General features: G+C 41.2%; 1 protein-coding gene across 1 annotated transcript in view; it reads left to right on the plus strand.

The window, feature by feature from the left end:
* The window catches only part of PSMD14 (proteasome 26S subunit, non-ATPase 14), a 99,940-nt gene that overhangs the window by 42,384 nt on the left and 44,214 nt on the right, over nt 1-13,342 (plus strand). The window contains exons 3-4 of the mRNA XM_088474881.1: nt 6,806-6,877; nt 7,459-7,578. Of these exons, the coding sequence (XP_088331007.1) occupies nt 6,806-6,877; nt 7,459-7,578 (192 nt within the window). The remainder of the gene's footprint in view (nt 1-6,805; nt 6,878-7,458; nt 7,579-13,342) is intronic.

The following is a 13,342-nucleotide window of genomic DNA, read 5'->3' on the forward strand; positions in this document are numbered from 1 at the left end:
CCAAAGCTAATTACTGGGTAGCTGTTTTTAATTTTCCCTTCTCTTGTAATCCATTTATCATTTCCTCAACCTCCTATAATACTCTTTTTGCTTTAAACCAAGTTTTGAAAATGTAACTCCTCAACTTGACCATACATCGTACACAGTCTGTGCTTGAAATATCTCGCATACATGTAAGAAATTAGTTTTTGTTACTTTGTTTCAAGCTTCTAGGTTATATGATGCTTACAAAGCTACCGCTAAACCCAGAATGGGTTAAATCAGCAGGAAAGAATTCATTTCCACATTAATGACCTACTCTTGCTGGGTTTGGACAATGGGGAACATGCTTCTGACTTGTACTCCTATTGCCAATTAACACCTCCTATAACAGGTTGCCTCGGCTAGGCAGTGCAGCAGATGCAGGGACTGTAGTTTACATGCAGCTTGTTTTTCACACTAGTTGTTTAATGCGCACAAAATTAAAGTATTAAAAGGTTGCTATTCAAGTTCGAAATAAATAGTTTTGGTGGCTGGATTTATATAGGCTTATATTTTTATTACTACTATTTTCCTCCTATTTATACTTTGACGTTTGAGAAATGTAAAAAATAAACCGAATTGCTTTTAAAGTTTACCATTTGCAGAACTATAGACTTACATGCCCAGCCAAATGCATTTTTCTGCTAAATTAATGTCGCCATACATTGTCCGTGTATCATTATCTTGTTTCCCCCCCCCACCTCCATTCGAAATAGACCTCTTTCAGCCTTCTGAAAATAGTGTAACCTGAATGGCAGCCTAAACAAACACCGGCCACTAAGCATGTTTATTAAAACAAAAAAGGGTTGTCATCCTTCAACACTTCATGGACCAAAAAAAAAAGAAAAATACAAGAGTTGTGTAATATTTTAGGCCTTGTTAATATTCATTCCGTTGTAAGCTTATTTACAGCAAACACAGTTCGGTACATGATTACAGTTTTCTTATCAGTCGTTTTGACTCTTGCTTAATCAGCAGGTATTTAATAAACCTGGCTAAGTAAGTGATAGAAGTTCACACTAACAGGAAGGTGAAGTAGAACGGCTAATAGTGTTAATAATTTTGCTAAAAGGCCTGAGCAGATAACACATTAGGTTTGTGCTGTAACCATCTCAAATGCTTTTGTAGCACTTTGTCAACAAGTACTGTCCATGTGAAAAGACAGTCAGTGTGTTGACTTCCAGCATAAGTAAGTACCAGCACATTTATTTTTAATGACATACTTAAAACAGACAAGATATATAAACTCATATTTTTTTTTACTGTAGTGTGAATAGCTCTCAGGCTTATGTTGATTTAATTAGAAAAACATATATAATAGGGTTGATTATGTTTAAGAGTACTATGTGATCAGTTTAAAAAAAAAAAACTTTTTCACTAAACCTATTTTACTGTAATAATTATCTGGTTGGGTTTTACGAAAAGAATTCTGCAATTTGTAGTACACCTCACGGAAAGGCAAGTCTGAACTCTGGAGGGTTCATGAGAGGCGACATAATTTAAATTTGGTATCCTCCCAGAGTAAATCTAACGTATTAATTGTATTTGTTCTGCTATTTCTTCCTTTTCCAGGTGCTCACACTTTTTATGTAGTATGCTACTATTTCAGTGTGCTTACTAATGTTACTATTTTATTTGTAATGGCTATTTATTTTCTAATTTATGTGCAATTGTGTTTTAATTTTTTGGTAAATGAAGAAATAATACACTTGTCATCTGTTAGGAGTCCTGAATTTGGCTCTTGACCTCTATTTTTCAAAGAAAAGAGAGTTGTGGTTTTTTTTTTTTTTAATGGGTCCTAGGCATAGGGGAGCTGAAATGACTTTCTCCACTGTTCCCAATTACATTATCATGATATCATCATTATCCTACTCTGTGCGTTAGTGGAAGCTCAGGATACAACGCTCCAGGTTTCAGATTGTTTCTACCTCCTGAGTGAAGGCTGTGATTATTGCCCTGCAGGCAGGTCAGTTCGCTGGCTAACAGTTTTAGACCGTTAAAGGCAGCTATACTTTTTTAGAGATAAATCGGTCAGATCGATTTTTAAGTGTCTTGTAACTGACCTTTCATCAGGAAGCGGAAGAATTTACTTCTAATTTCCTCATCCTTCCTCCTCATTCATTTATTCATTCATTTATTTATTTTTACAGGGGATAGAATATTAAAATGACTCCTTAAAAAATATTGCCAAACGTTTGATTTTTTTTTCTTTTTAATGCAATGGTTTATTTTTGAAAAATGCCTGTATTAAATAATTGAGATTTGTTTCACCTTTTTTTTTTTTTTTTTTTTGTGTTCCTGTTTTCATAAAAAATTTTTTTTTCCTTTTTTGTACAAATTTTGAAACAAATATTTTTTTTTTTTTTTTTTTTGAGGATGGTGTTTTAGCATGTGACCTGTTTCCTAATTTTCTGTTTTAAGTCTCTGCCTTCTGTTTGCTCCCAAGCTGTAAGCTGTTATATATTGTCTATATTAAAGCTATCTATAGGCATTTACTTTTTTTTTTTTTTTTTTTTTTTAGTCTGTTAAACAGTTGTTTTAGACACTCATCACTTGGGCATGGGCTGGGAGATGCCCTAGTGGCATCAGGAGTTCTTACTAAATTAGGCCATTCTCATGTAATTGGATCAGCTCACAAAATGTCAAAGCAACAGTCTCTCTCTCTGATGGAATAAGTGATCTAGTCATAGAAACTTTCTCTACGCTTTTGTTATAGGCAAAACTTAGTGCAAAGAATAGTCAATGTTCTGTCTGCTTGTGCAGAGTGACTTCGTCCACCCAAAATTATATTATTAAGTATTGGATTCCCATTAAAACATCTAGGTAAAGCTTAATTGGAGAGAATGTTGACTATTTTTTAAATTTCTTTTTTTCTATAAACTTTAATAATTTGGAGTATAATAGTTAACTTTGAGGCTGATTATTTGAAAATTCCATAGTATTTGCTTGAGAATACTTATTTTGTATATGTAAAGTAAAATGCAAAAAAAAAATCATAATTTGGTTTGTCTTTCATTAGGAATTATATCTGGTTAAATGGCTTAACCAATGCCCACCAAAATGCATAGAGATAAGAACAGCACTAGTGCCCAATATTTTTATTCCCACAGATGTTTACGGAATGCAGGTGTCCTCCTAAACAAGCTCGTGTGTGTGTGTATGTATATATGTGTATGTATATATATCTATATCTATATATATATATATATATATATATATATATATCTCACAATTATACACCCACGCACACAAAAAAGTATTTGGACAGCCACCGATTGTGCAAGTTGTTGGGGTCTGTAATTTCCATCATAGGTACACTTCAACTGTGAGAGACCAAATCAGAACAAAAAATTCCGGTAATCACATTGTATGATTTTTAAACAATTTATTTGTATATTCTTTTGGGAAAAAAATATTTGGACAATCAAAAAGTTTAACAATACTTTGTAAAGTAACCTTGGTTGGCAATTACAGAGGTCAAAGGTTTCCTGTAGTTCTTGACCAGGTTTGCACACACTGCAGCAGGTATTTGGCCCACTCTTCAATGCAGATCTTCTCTAGATGTCATGTTTTGGGACTGTCGCCGGGCAACATGGACTTTCAACTACCTCCACAGATTTTCTATTGGGTTGAGGTCTGGAGACTGGCTAGGCCAATCCAGGACCTTGAAATGCTTCTTATGGAGCCACTCCTTAGTTGCCCGGGCGGTGTGTTTGGGGTTATTGTCAAGCTGGAAGACACAGCCATGTTGCATCTTCAATGCTCTTACTGAGGGAAGGAGGTTTTTCCCCAAATGTCACGATACATGTCCCCATTCATCCTCATGTCCCCATTCATCCTCTCCGTACGGATCAGTCGTCCTGTCCCCTTTGCAGAAAAGCATCCCCAAAGCATGATATTTTCACCCTCATGCTTCACAGTGGGTATGGTGTTTTTGGGATGCCACTCATCATTCTTCTCCCTCCAAACACGGCGTGTGGAGTTTATACCAAAAAGTTCTATTTTGGTCTCATCTGACCACATGACATGCTCCCAATCCTCCTCTGGATCATCCAGATAGTGACGGGCAAACTTTAGACGGGCCTGGACATGTGCTGGCTTAAGCAGGGGGACCTTTCGGGCGCTGCAGGATTTGAATCCATGACGATGTAGTGTGTTACTAATTGTAACCTTTTGTGACTGTGGTCCCAGCTCTCTTGGGGTCATTGACCAGGTCTCCCCGTGTAGTTCTGGGCTGATCCCTCACCGTTCTCAAGATCATTGATACCCCACCGAGGTGAGATCTAGCATGGAGCCCCTGGTCGAGGGAGATTGTCAGTGATCTTGTATTTCTTCCATTTTTTTAATAATTGCGCCAACATTTGATCTCTTCTCACCAAGTTGCTTGCCTATTGTCGAGTAGCTCACCCCAGCCTTGTGCAGGTCTACAATTTTGTCCCTGGTGTCCTTAGACAGCTCTCTGGTCTTGGCCATGGTGGAGAGGTTGCAGTGTGACTGTTTGAGGGTGTGGATAGGTGTCTTTTATACAGTTAACCAGTTCAAACAGGTGCCATTAATACAGGTAACGAGTGGAGGATAGATGAGCTTCCTAAAGAAGAAGTATCAGGTCTGTGAAAGCCAGAATTCTTGCTGGTTGGTAGGTGTCCAAATATTTATTTTCCGCAAGAATATACAAATTGTTTTTTACAGACCTCTCATTTAAAGTGCAACAACTTGCACAATCGGTGGCTGTCCAAATACTTTTTTGCCCCACTGTGTGTGTTTTATTTATATATGTATTTATATATATATATATATATATATATATATATATTTAAAAAAATATATATATATTCACATGCCCACCGCCTGCCCGCACTCAAAAGGTTGTCATATAGTCCTCCGGTGCCCAGTGAACAAATAAGAGGCGCATCCAAAGGAAACTGGCACTCAGAGGTTTTGAAACAAAAAAAAGCTAAATACACTTTTTTATTTTTTCTGCTTCAAAACCTCTGAGTGCCAGTACCTTTTTGGGAAAAAAAAAATATATATATATATATATATATATATAATTGTGTATGTATGTATGTGTATATATATATATATATATATATATATATATATAATATAGCCAAAAGTTTTGAGAATGGCACAAGTATTGGTTTTCACAAAGTTTACTGCTTCAGTGTTTTTAGACCTTAAGGCAAGGTGCTCCATCATGCTGGAAAAGGCATTGCTCATCATCAAACTGTTCTTGGATAGTTGGGAAAAGTTTCTCTTGGAGGATGTTTTGGTACCATTCTTCATTCATGGCTGTGTTCTTAGGCAAAATTGTGAGTGATCCTACTCACTTGGCTGAGAAGCAACTCCACACATGAAAGGTCTCAGGATGCTTTCCTGTTGGCATGACACAGGATGAAGACTTATGGAGGATGGCCTTGTGTCAAGAAGGGCAGCAAAGAAGCCACTTCTCTCCAGGATAAACATCAGGGACAGATTGATATTCTGCAAAAGGTACAGGGATTGGACTGCTGAGGACTGGGGTAAAGTAATTTTCTTTGATGAATCCCCTTTCAGATTGTTTGGGGCATTTGGAAAAACACTTGTCCGGAGAAGGAAAAGTGAGCGCTACTGTCAGTCCTGTCATGCCAACAGTAAAGCATCTTCAGACCATTCATGTGTGGGGTTGCTTCTCAGCCAAGTGAGTGGGTCACTCACAATTTTGCCTAAGAACACAGCCATGAATAAAGAATGGTACCAAAGCATCCTCCAAGAGCAACTTCTCCCAACCATCCAAGAATAGTTTGGTGACGAACAATGCCTTTTCCAGCATGATGGAGCAACTTGCCATAAGGCCAAAGTGATGACTAAGTGGCTCCGGGAACAAAACATTGAAATTGCAGAGGTCCATGGCCAGGAAACTCCCCAGACCTTAATCCCATTGAGAATTTGTGGTCAATCCTCAAGAGGTGGGTGGACAAACAAAAACCCACAAATTGTGACAAACTCCAAGCATTGATTAGGCAAGAATGAGCGGCCATCAGTCAGTATGTGGGCCAGAATTTGATTGACCACATGCCAGGGTGAATTGCAGAGGTCTTGAAAGAGAAGGGTCAACACTGCAAATATGGACGCTTTGCATAAACAATGCAATTGTCAATAAAAGCCTTTGACACTTATGAAATGCTTGTAATTTTACTTCAGTATACCTTAGTAACATCTGGTCTAAAAACACTGAAGCCGCAAACTTTGTGAAAACCAGTACTTGTGTCATTCTCAAAACTTTTGGCCATGGCTATAGATAGAGAGATATAGATATATATTAATTATGATATGATATTAATTATGATATGATACAGAGCGAAAATATATTTAGGTCTGGCTGCTACATTTTGCAAATTTTGGCATATTTCTTAAAACCGCTATACAGGAGAAGGATACTGTGATTTGGGTTATAGCACCATTTCCTGGTGCACCAGTCTTTAGAAGTGTACCTATTTTTGTACTTTTGCTTAAACTTTTTCATTTACAGCAGTTTCTGTGCATCTGTCTGCATTCCTTTTATCTCCATCGGGGTGATAACTTATTTGGAAATCACATCACAGAATAACAATCGCATTCACCCTGTCACAAAAAGTACAGAATAAGAATGTACCGGTGATACAGGCCTCCTTAATGTCCCAGTCTCTTTCTACAATGATAAAGCAATAACGTAGAAGGTTCATTCGTCTAAATCCATTTTGTGTAAATTGAGAACACAAGGGAGGGCACAAATTAGATACTAATAAACTGTGTTGGTTTTTAGGGGCCCCCCACCGATGCTCCTGCAGTGGACACCGCTGAGCAGGTGTATATTTCTTCATTAGCTTTGCTGAAGGTATGTATCCTGGCTGTTGTCTGTGAGTATTTATATTTTCTTGGTAAAGGAGTTGTCAATGTCGAAGTTTAATGTGAGCGTAGTCTGGGACGTTCCCATTATGGTCCTAACACTGCCCGTAATTGGTCGTTTCCAAACCACCTTCAAGTACCCCCCGATAGGGGAGGTGTCAGGCATATCCTGTGTGGGAAGAGTTATGATATTATGATGGTAGATTGAGTCACCTCTGCATGATTACAGGATGGTCCGTTTTCTGACAATTGGCTGCAGAGACACCAGTGCATCCACCATCACAAACGCACACTCGCATACCGTCTATATTTGTACTACAGTGATTTATGCAGATACTTAATTGCAGTTTTAATTATATAGAACATGTTTCTTGATTATCTTTCAAATTGAAGGATATATAGATATTCTCCATATGTGTGTGTGTGCAAATGCACCACTTTCATGTGTATGCTTGTTTGAAATGATGATACATGTAAAAGAAATGATCAATGAGCCAAAGCCCAGAGACCTGCATGCTTATATTGGAGAGAGACCCTTACTTTGTGTTGATGGTTCTTCTTTTGTCTCAGATGCTAAAGCATGGCCGGGCTGGAGTCCCTATGGAAGTCATGGGTCTGATGCTGGGAGAGTTTGTGGATGACTACACAGTCAGAGTTATTGATGTATTCGCCATGCCGCAGTCTGGAACCGTAAGTTGTTTTTTTTTTACTGTTAAAAAAATAAATTAAATTTCATGGCTAATTATAAGCTGCAAGTATTGTGGGGAAAAAAATCTTAACTTGTAACTAGACAAACGGACACCTGTAAGTAATATATACGAGGGTACAATGGTGGATATAGGTAAGCAAGGCTGTTATTTATGAGTAGGTGTGCTCACTAAGCTATGCAAAGAAAAACTCTGTGCTTAATATCACCATACGTTGGCAAGAGTAAAATAAACATACTGAAATTGTTCATTTATGCATTGTGCTCCCCACACCTCAGATTTTAAGATTATTTCGGTAGGCTTCTCTGTACATCATCTCTGTGTGTGTGTGTGTGTGTATATGTGTATGTATGTATGTGTGTGTGTGTGTGTGTGTGTGTGTGTGTGTGTGTATATATATATATATATTTATATATATATATTTTTATATATATATATATATATATATATATATATATTTATTATAATATAATTCTATATCTCATACAGTACTGTGCAAAAATAGAAGTGCTAATGGTTTATTTTTTGCCTTCGAAACAGCGTCAACTCTTCTAGGTACACTTGCACACAGTTTTTAAAGGAACCCAACAGGGAGATTTTCAAATATCTTGGAGAACTGACCACAGATCTTCTGTGGATGTGGGCTTGATCAAATCCTTCTGTCTCTTTATGTAATCCCAGACAGACTCGATGAGGTAGATTGATAGATATACACACACACACGGCCACCCATCAATCATAACCTTAAAACTAGGGATGAGCGGCTTCGGTTCCCTGAGAACCGAACCCACCCGAACTTCGGGGATCCGGGGCGATCCGAGCCCAAGCTCAGATCTCCTTGTCTGCCCCGGATCCCTCTCCCGAGGCAAAACCTCGAGATCTGCTGTCGGATCTCGAGGTTTTGCCTCGAGCGGCCATTTTAAAAAAAAAATGCCTTTGCCTTTAATGGGCAAAGTGCTGATTGGCTGACAGAGCCGTCTGTCACGGCTCTCAGCCAATCAGCATTATGGTGGTCATTTGCATGTAGCACGGACTCGTGAGATCCGTGCTACATGCATCTGTGTGACTGACAGTGACACAGAGCACAGATGGGTCAGTGAGACCCGTCTGTGCTGCTGTGTATTTCAATGACACAGATGCACGCACGGACCAGGAGATCCGTGCTACTTGCATCTGTGTCATTGACACAGAGCACTGACGGGTCCGTGAGACCCGTCTGTGCTGCTGTGGTGTAAAAAAAAAAAAAAAAACCTGTGTAAAAAAAGAAAAAAATGGCGTGGCCCCCCCCCCCCCCCCCCCCCCCCCCCAAAAAGAGCAACCAGCCCCGGGCATTAGTGACCCAGTGCTGGGTGTGCTCAAATACAGGGGACAAACGACGTAGGGGTCCCCCGTATTCTGCGCAACCAGCTCTGGGCTCTGATCCGGTCCTGGTTCTGGAAATACAGGGGAAAAAAATTAGTAGGGTTCCCCTGTTTGTTCCAGAACCAGCACTGGACTTTTTCTAGCGGGGGGCTGATGCCACAGCCAGGGGAGCCCTTTCACCGGGCCCCCCAGCCGCAGCATCAGCCCTGACCGCTAGTCAGCCCAGGCCGGGGATCCCTGGAGAGCTGGGGACCCCCCCAATAAAGGGGTCACCCTCTCCAGGGCACCCCAGGCTGATAACCTGGGGCTATCCCCGCCACCCCTGGTGGCGGTGGGTGGCGGGTTGATTGTGTGGTGTGGTGTAAATAAAGAATATCAAACATTGTCTTTACAAGTAGAACTGCAAGTCCCAGCAAGCCTGCCCCGCATGCTGGTACTTGGAGAACCACAAGTACCAGCATGCAGGGCATTAAGGGCCCACTAGTACCTGTAGTTCACCTGTAAAAAAATGTTTAAAAAAAACACAGGAGACACACACCGTGACAGTAAGTTTATTAAACATACATACACACACACACACACACATTTACACATACTCGCCTATGTAACCTGTAGCATCGGTCCACTTGTCTGGTAAAGTATCCATAGGGGACCTGTGAAAAAAAACATACTCACCATCTCCTATGCGAGGTTCTGTCCTCTTCGTTCCAAAGTATGCATCCCCGGGCTTGGCAAAAAAAAAAAAACGAAAACGCGATCCACGAACTTAGTACCGTTCTATAGAAGGGTACTTCCCGAATGAGAGCTTAGCGGCGGGATATCACCATGGAAACCCCGCTGCTAAGCGTTCATTGGCTGAGAGAGGTCATCTCCCGTCTCTCAGCCAATGAACGGCTCCCTCCATTGTAGTCAATGGTGGGAGCCACAAGGTTATTAAAGTTTACCCTGCGGCTCCCACCATTGACTACAATGGAGGGAGCCGTTCATTGGCTGAGAGACGGGAGATGACCTCTCTCAGCCAATGAACGCTTAGCAGCGGGGTTTCCATGGTGATACCCCGCCGCTAAGCTCTCATTCGGGAAGTACCGTTCTATAGAACGGTACTAAGTTCGTGGATCGCGTTTTCGTTTTTTTTTTTGCCAAGTCCGGGGATGCCTACTTTGGAACGAAGAGGACAGAACCTCGCATAGGAGATGGTGAGTGTGTTTTTTTTCACAGGTCCCCTATGGATACTTTACCGGACAAGTGGACCGATGCTACAGGTTACATAGGTGAGTATGTGTGTGTGTGTATGTTTAATAAACTTAAACTGTCACGGTGTGTGTGTCCTGTGTTTTTTTTAAACCTTTTTTTTTACAGGTGAACTACAGGTACTAGTGGGCCCTTAATGCCCTGCATGCTGGTATTTGTGGTTCTCCAAGTACCAGCATGCGGGGCAGGCTAGCTGGGACTTGCAGTTCTACTTGTAAAGACAATGTTTGATATTCTTTATTTACACCACACCACACAATCAACCCGCCACCAGGGGTGGCGGGGATAGCCCCGGGCTATCAGCCTGGGCCTGGGGTGCCCTGGAGAGGGTGACCCCTTTATTGGGGGGGTCCCCAGCTCTTCAGGGATCCGCAGTCAGGGCTGATGCTGCGGCTGGGGGGCCCGGTGAAAGGGCTCCCCTGGCTGTGGCATCAGCCCCCCGCTAGAAAAAGTCCAGTGCTGGTTCTGGAACATACAGGGGAACCCTACTAATTTTTTTCCCCTGTATTTCCAGAACCAGGACCGGATCAGAGCCCAGAGCTGGTTGCGCAGAATACGGGGGACCACTACGTCGTTTGTCCCACGTATTTTGGCAACCAGCGCTGGTTCTGACTAGCCCGGTGCTGGTTGTGCTTAAGTACAGGGGACGCCTACGTCGTTTGTCCCCTGTATTTAAGCACACCCAGCACTGGGTTACTAATGCCCGGGGCTGGTTGCTCTTTTTTGGGGGGGTGCACGCCATTTTTTTCTTTTTTTGCACAGGTTTTTTTTTTGTTACCACAGCAGCACAGACGGGGCTCACGGACCTGTCATTGCTTTGTGCCAATCACACAGATGCATGTAGCACGGATCTCCCGGGTTCGTGCTACATGCAAATGGGCACCATAACGCTGATTGGCTTCCTGTCTGCCACTGCAGTGCCACTCCTAGATGGGCCACGTGTTTGTGCCGCCCACTTGTGTCGCTTAGCATAGTCATCCAGCTACCTCGGTGCAACCTTTTGGCCTAAAAACAATATTGTGAAGTGTTCAGAATAGAGTGAAAATGAGTGGAAATTAATGTTATTGGGGTTATTAATAGCGTAGGAACAAAAAAAGGCCCATTTTATGTGATTTTAGCATTTTTTTTTTTTTTTTTTTAAGAAAAGATCCAGATCCAAAACACAAAACCCAGAACCCAAAACACGGAAGGGTGGTTTTGGCAAAACCAATCCAGATCCAAAACACGAAGAAAGATCCAGATCCAAAACCAAAACACGAAAAGTGGCCGGTGCACACCCCTAGTTAAAACCATCTGCCTAATATTGTGTAGGTCACCCTCGTGCTGCCAAAACAGCTGACTCGTTGAGGCATGGCCTCCACACGACCTCTGAAGGTGTCGTGTGGCACAAAGTTAACAGAGGATCCTTTAAATCAGTTGAATTGAGGCCAAGTCAACACCTTGGGCTTTGTCTTGTTCCTCAAACCATTCCTGAATGTTTTTTGCAGTGTGGCAGGGCACATTATCCTGCTGTAAGAGGTCACTGCCTTCGGAGAATACAGTTGCCATAAATGGGTGCACTTGGTCTGCAACTGTTTGTTTTTTTTTTTTTTTTTTTTCTTTTAATTGAGTATTTTTATTGAAATTGTTTGTTTTTCAATTAACCAATGCAATGTAACAATAAAACAAAAATTACAATAATTATCACATATGAATCATAGAACACCTAATATAAATTGCATGTTTGCAAATTGCAGAGCATAGCAGAGAAAAATAAATACAAATTTACTCAGTGTAGAATAGTATCAAAATCATCTAGTACAGAATATACAATATATTTTACGCTAGAGCATTCACACTTAAATGTTAGAGCACAGAATGTAGAAAGCTCCATTGCCAATATGCATTACATAATCATATTTAAAAAGCATTGAGCAAGATCCAACCATAGTCTGACTCCCAATCAATAAACATAACATAAAGTCTAGGTAAAGTATGCTGATCCAGCGGCAACTTAGCATTTGTAGTTTGTAACCATCTCTGCCAAATTCGGTCAAACTTGGATTCAGCTTTACGAGTAGTATATAAATACCACTCATGAGATATTGTGGTATTAACTAGAGCAACCCAAGTTTGAAACTCAGGATCCGTAGTGGCCGTCCACGCTCTCGCTATATATACTTTGACCAAGGTACATAAGACTGTGTATTTTCTAGTGTACCTATCAAAAACCTCCTCGGCCAAAGTACCAAGAGTACAAACTGCAGAAGTCAGTGGTCTGCAACTATGTTTTGGTAGGTGGTACTTGTTAAACTAACATCAACATGAATGCCAGGACCCAGGTTTTTCCTGCAGAACTTTGCCCAAATCTTCATTGCCTCCGCCGGGTTGCGTTCTTCCCATAGTGCATCCTGTGCCATCTTTTCCCTAGGTAAATGACGCACATGCACCCGGCCATTATTATTATTATCATTTATTTATATGGCGCAACAAGTGTTCGTCAGCGCCTTACAATACAGGTCAAGGATAATATACATTGCTACATTAGCAACCATAACACCCAGATAAGCAACTGAGCATAAGCAACCAAGTGTTAGGTGCCCTAGTGGGGAGTAAGAAGTAGAAAGTAAAGTAAGGAGAAGCATAAGAGGGTAGAGGGCCCTGCTCGCAAGAGCTTACATCACTTGATGTAAATGAAAATGTGATCCGTCAGACCAGGCCACCTTCTTCCATTGCTCCATGATCCAGTTCTGATGCTCACCTGCCCATTTTAGGTGCTTTTGTGGTGGACAGGGGTCAGCATGGGCACTCTAACCGGTGCGGCTACGCAGCAAGCTGAAAAGCACTCTGTGTTCTGACACCTTTCTGTCATGGCTATCAACTTTTTTAGCAATTTGTGCTCCAGTAGCTCTTCTGTTGCCTAGGACCAAATGAGCTAGCCTTTGCTCTCCATACACATCAATGAGCCTTGGGCGCCCATGACCCTGTCACCGGTTCACATATTGTCCTTCCTTAGATAACTTTTGATAGATACAAACCACTGCATACGAGGAACACCCCACTAAACCTGCCATTTCGGAGATGCTCTGACCCAGTCCTCTAGCCATCACCATTTGACCTTTGTCAAAGTCGCTCAGATCCTTACGCTTGCCCAT

Source organism: Taudactylus pleione, unplaced genomic scaffold (assembly GCF_031769625.1).
Source record: "Taudactylus pleione unplaced genomic scaffold, aTauple2 ptg000156l, whole genome shotgun sequence".
In the NCBI taxonomy this organism is placed as follows: domain Eukaryota; kingdom Metazoa; phylum Chordata; class Amphibia; order Anura; family Myobatrachidae; genus Taudactylus; species Taudactylus pleione.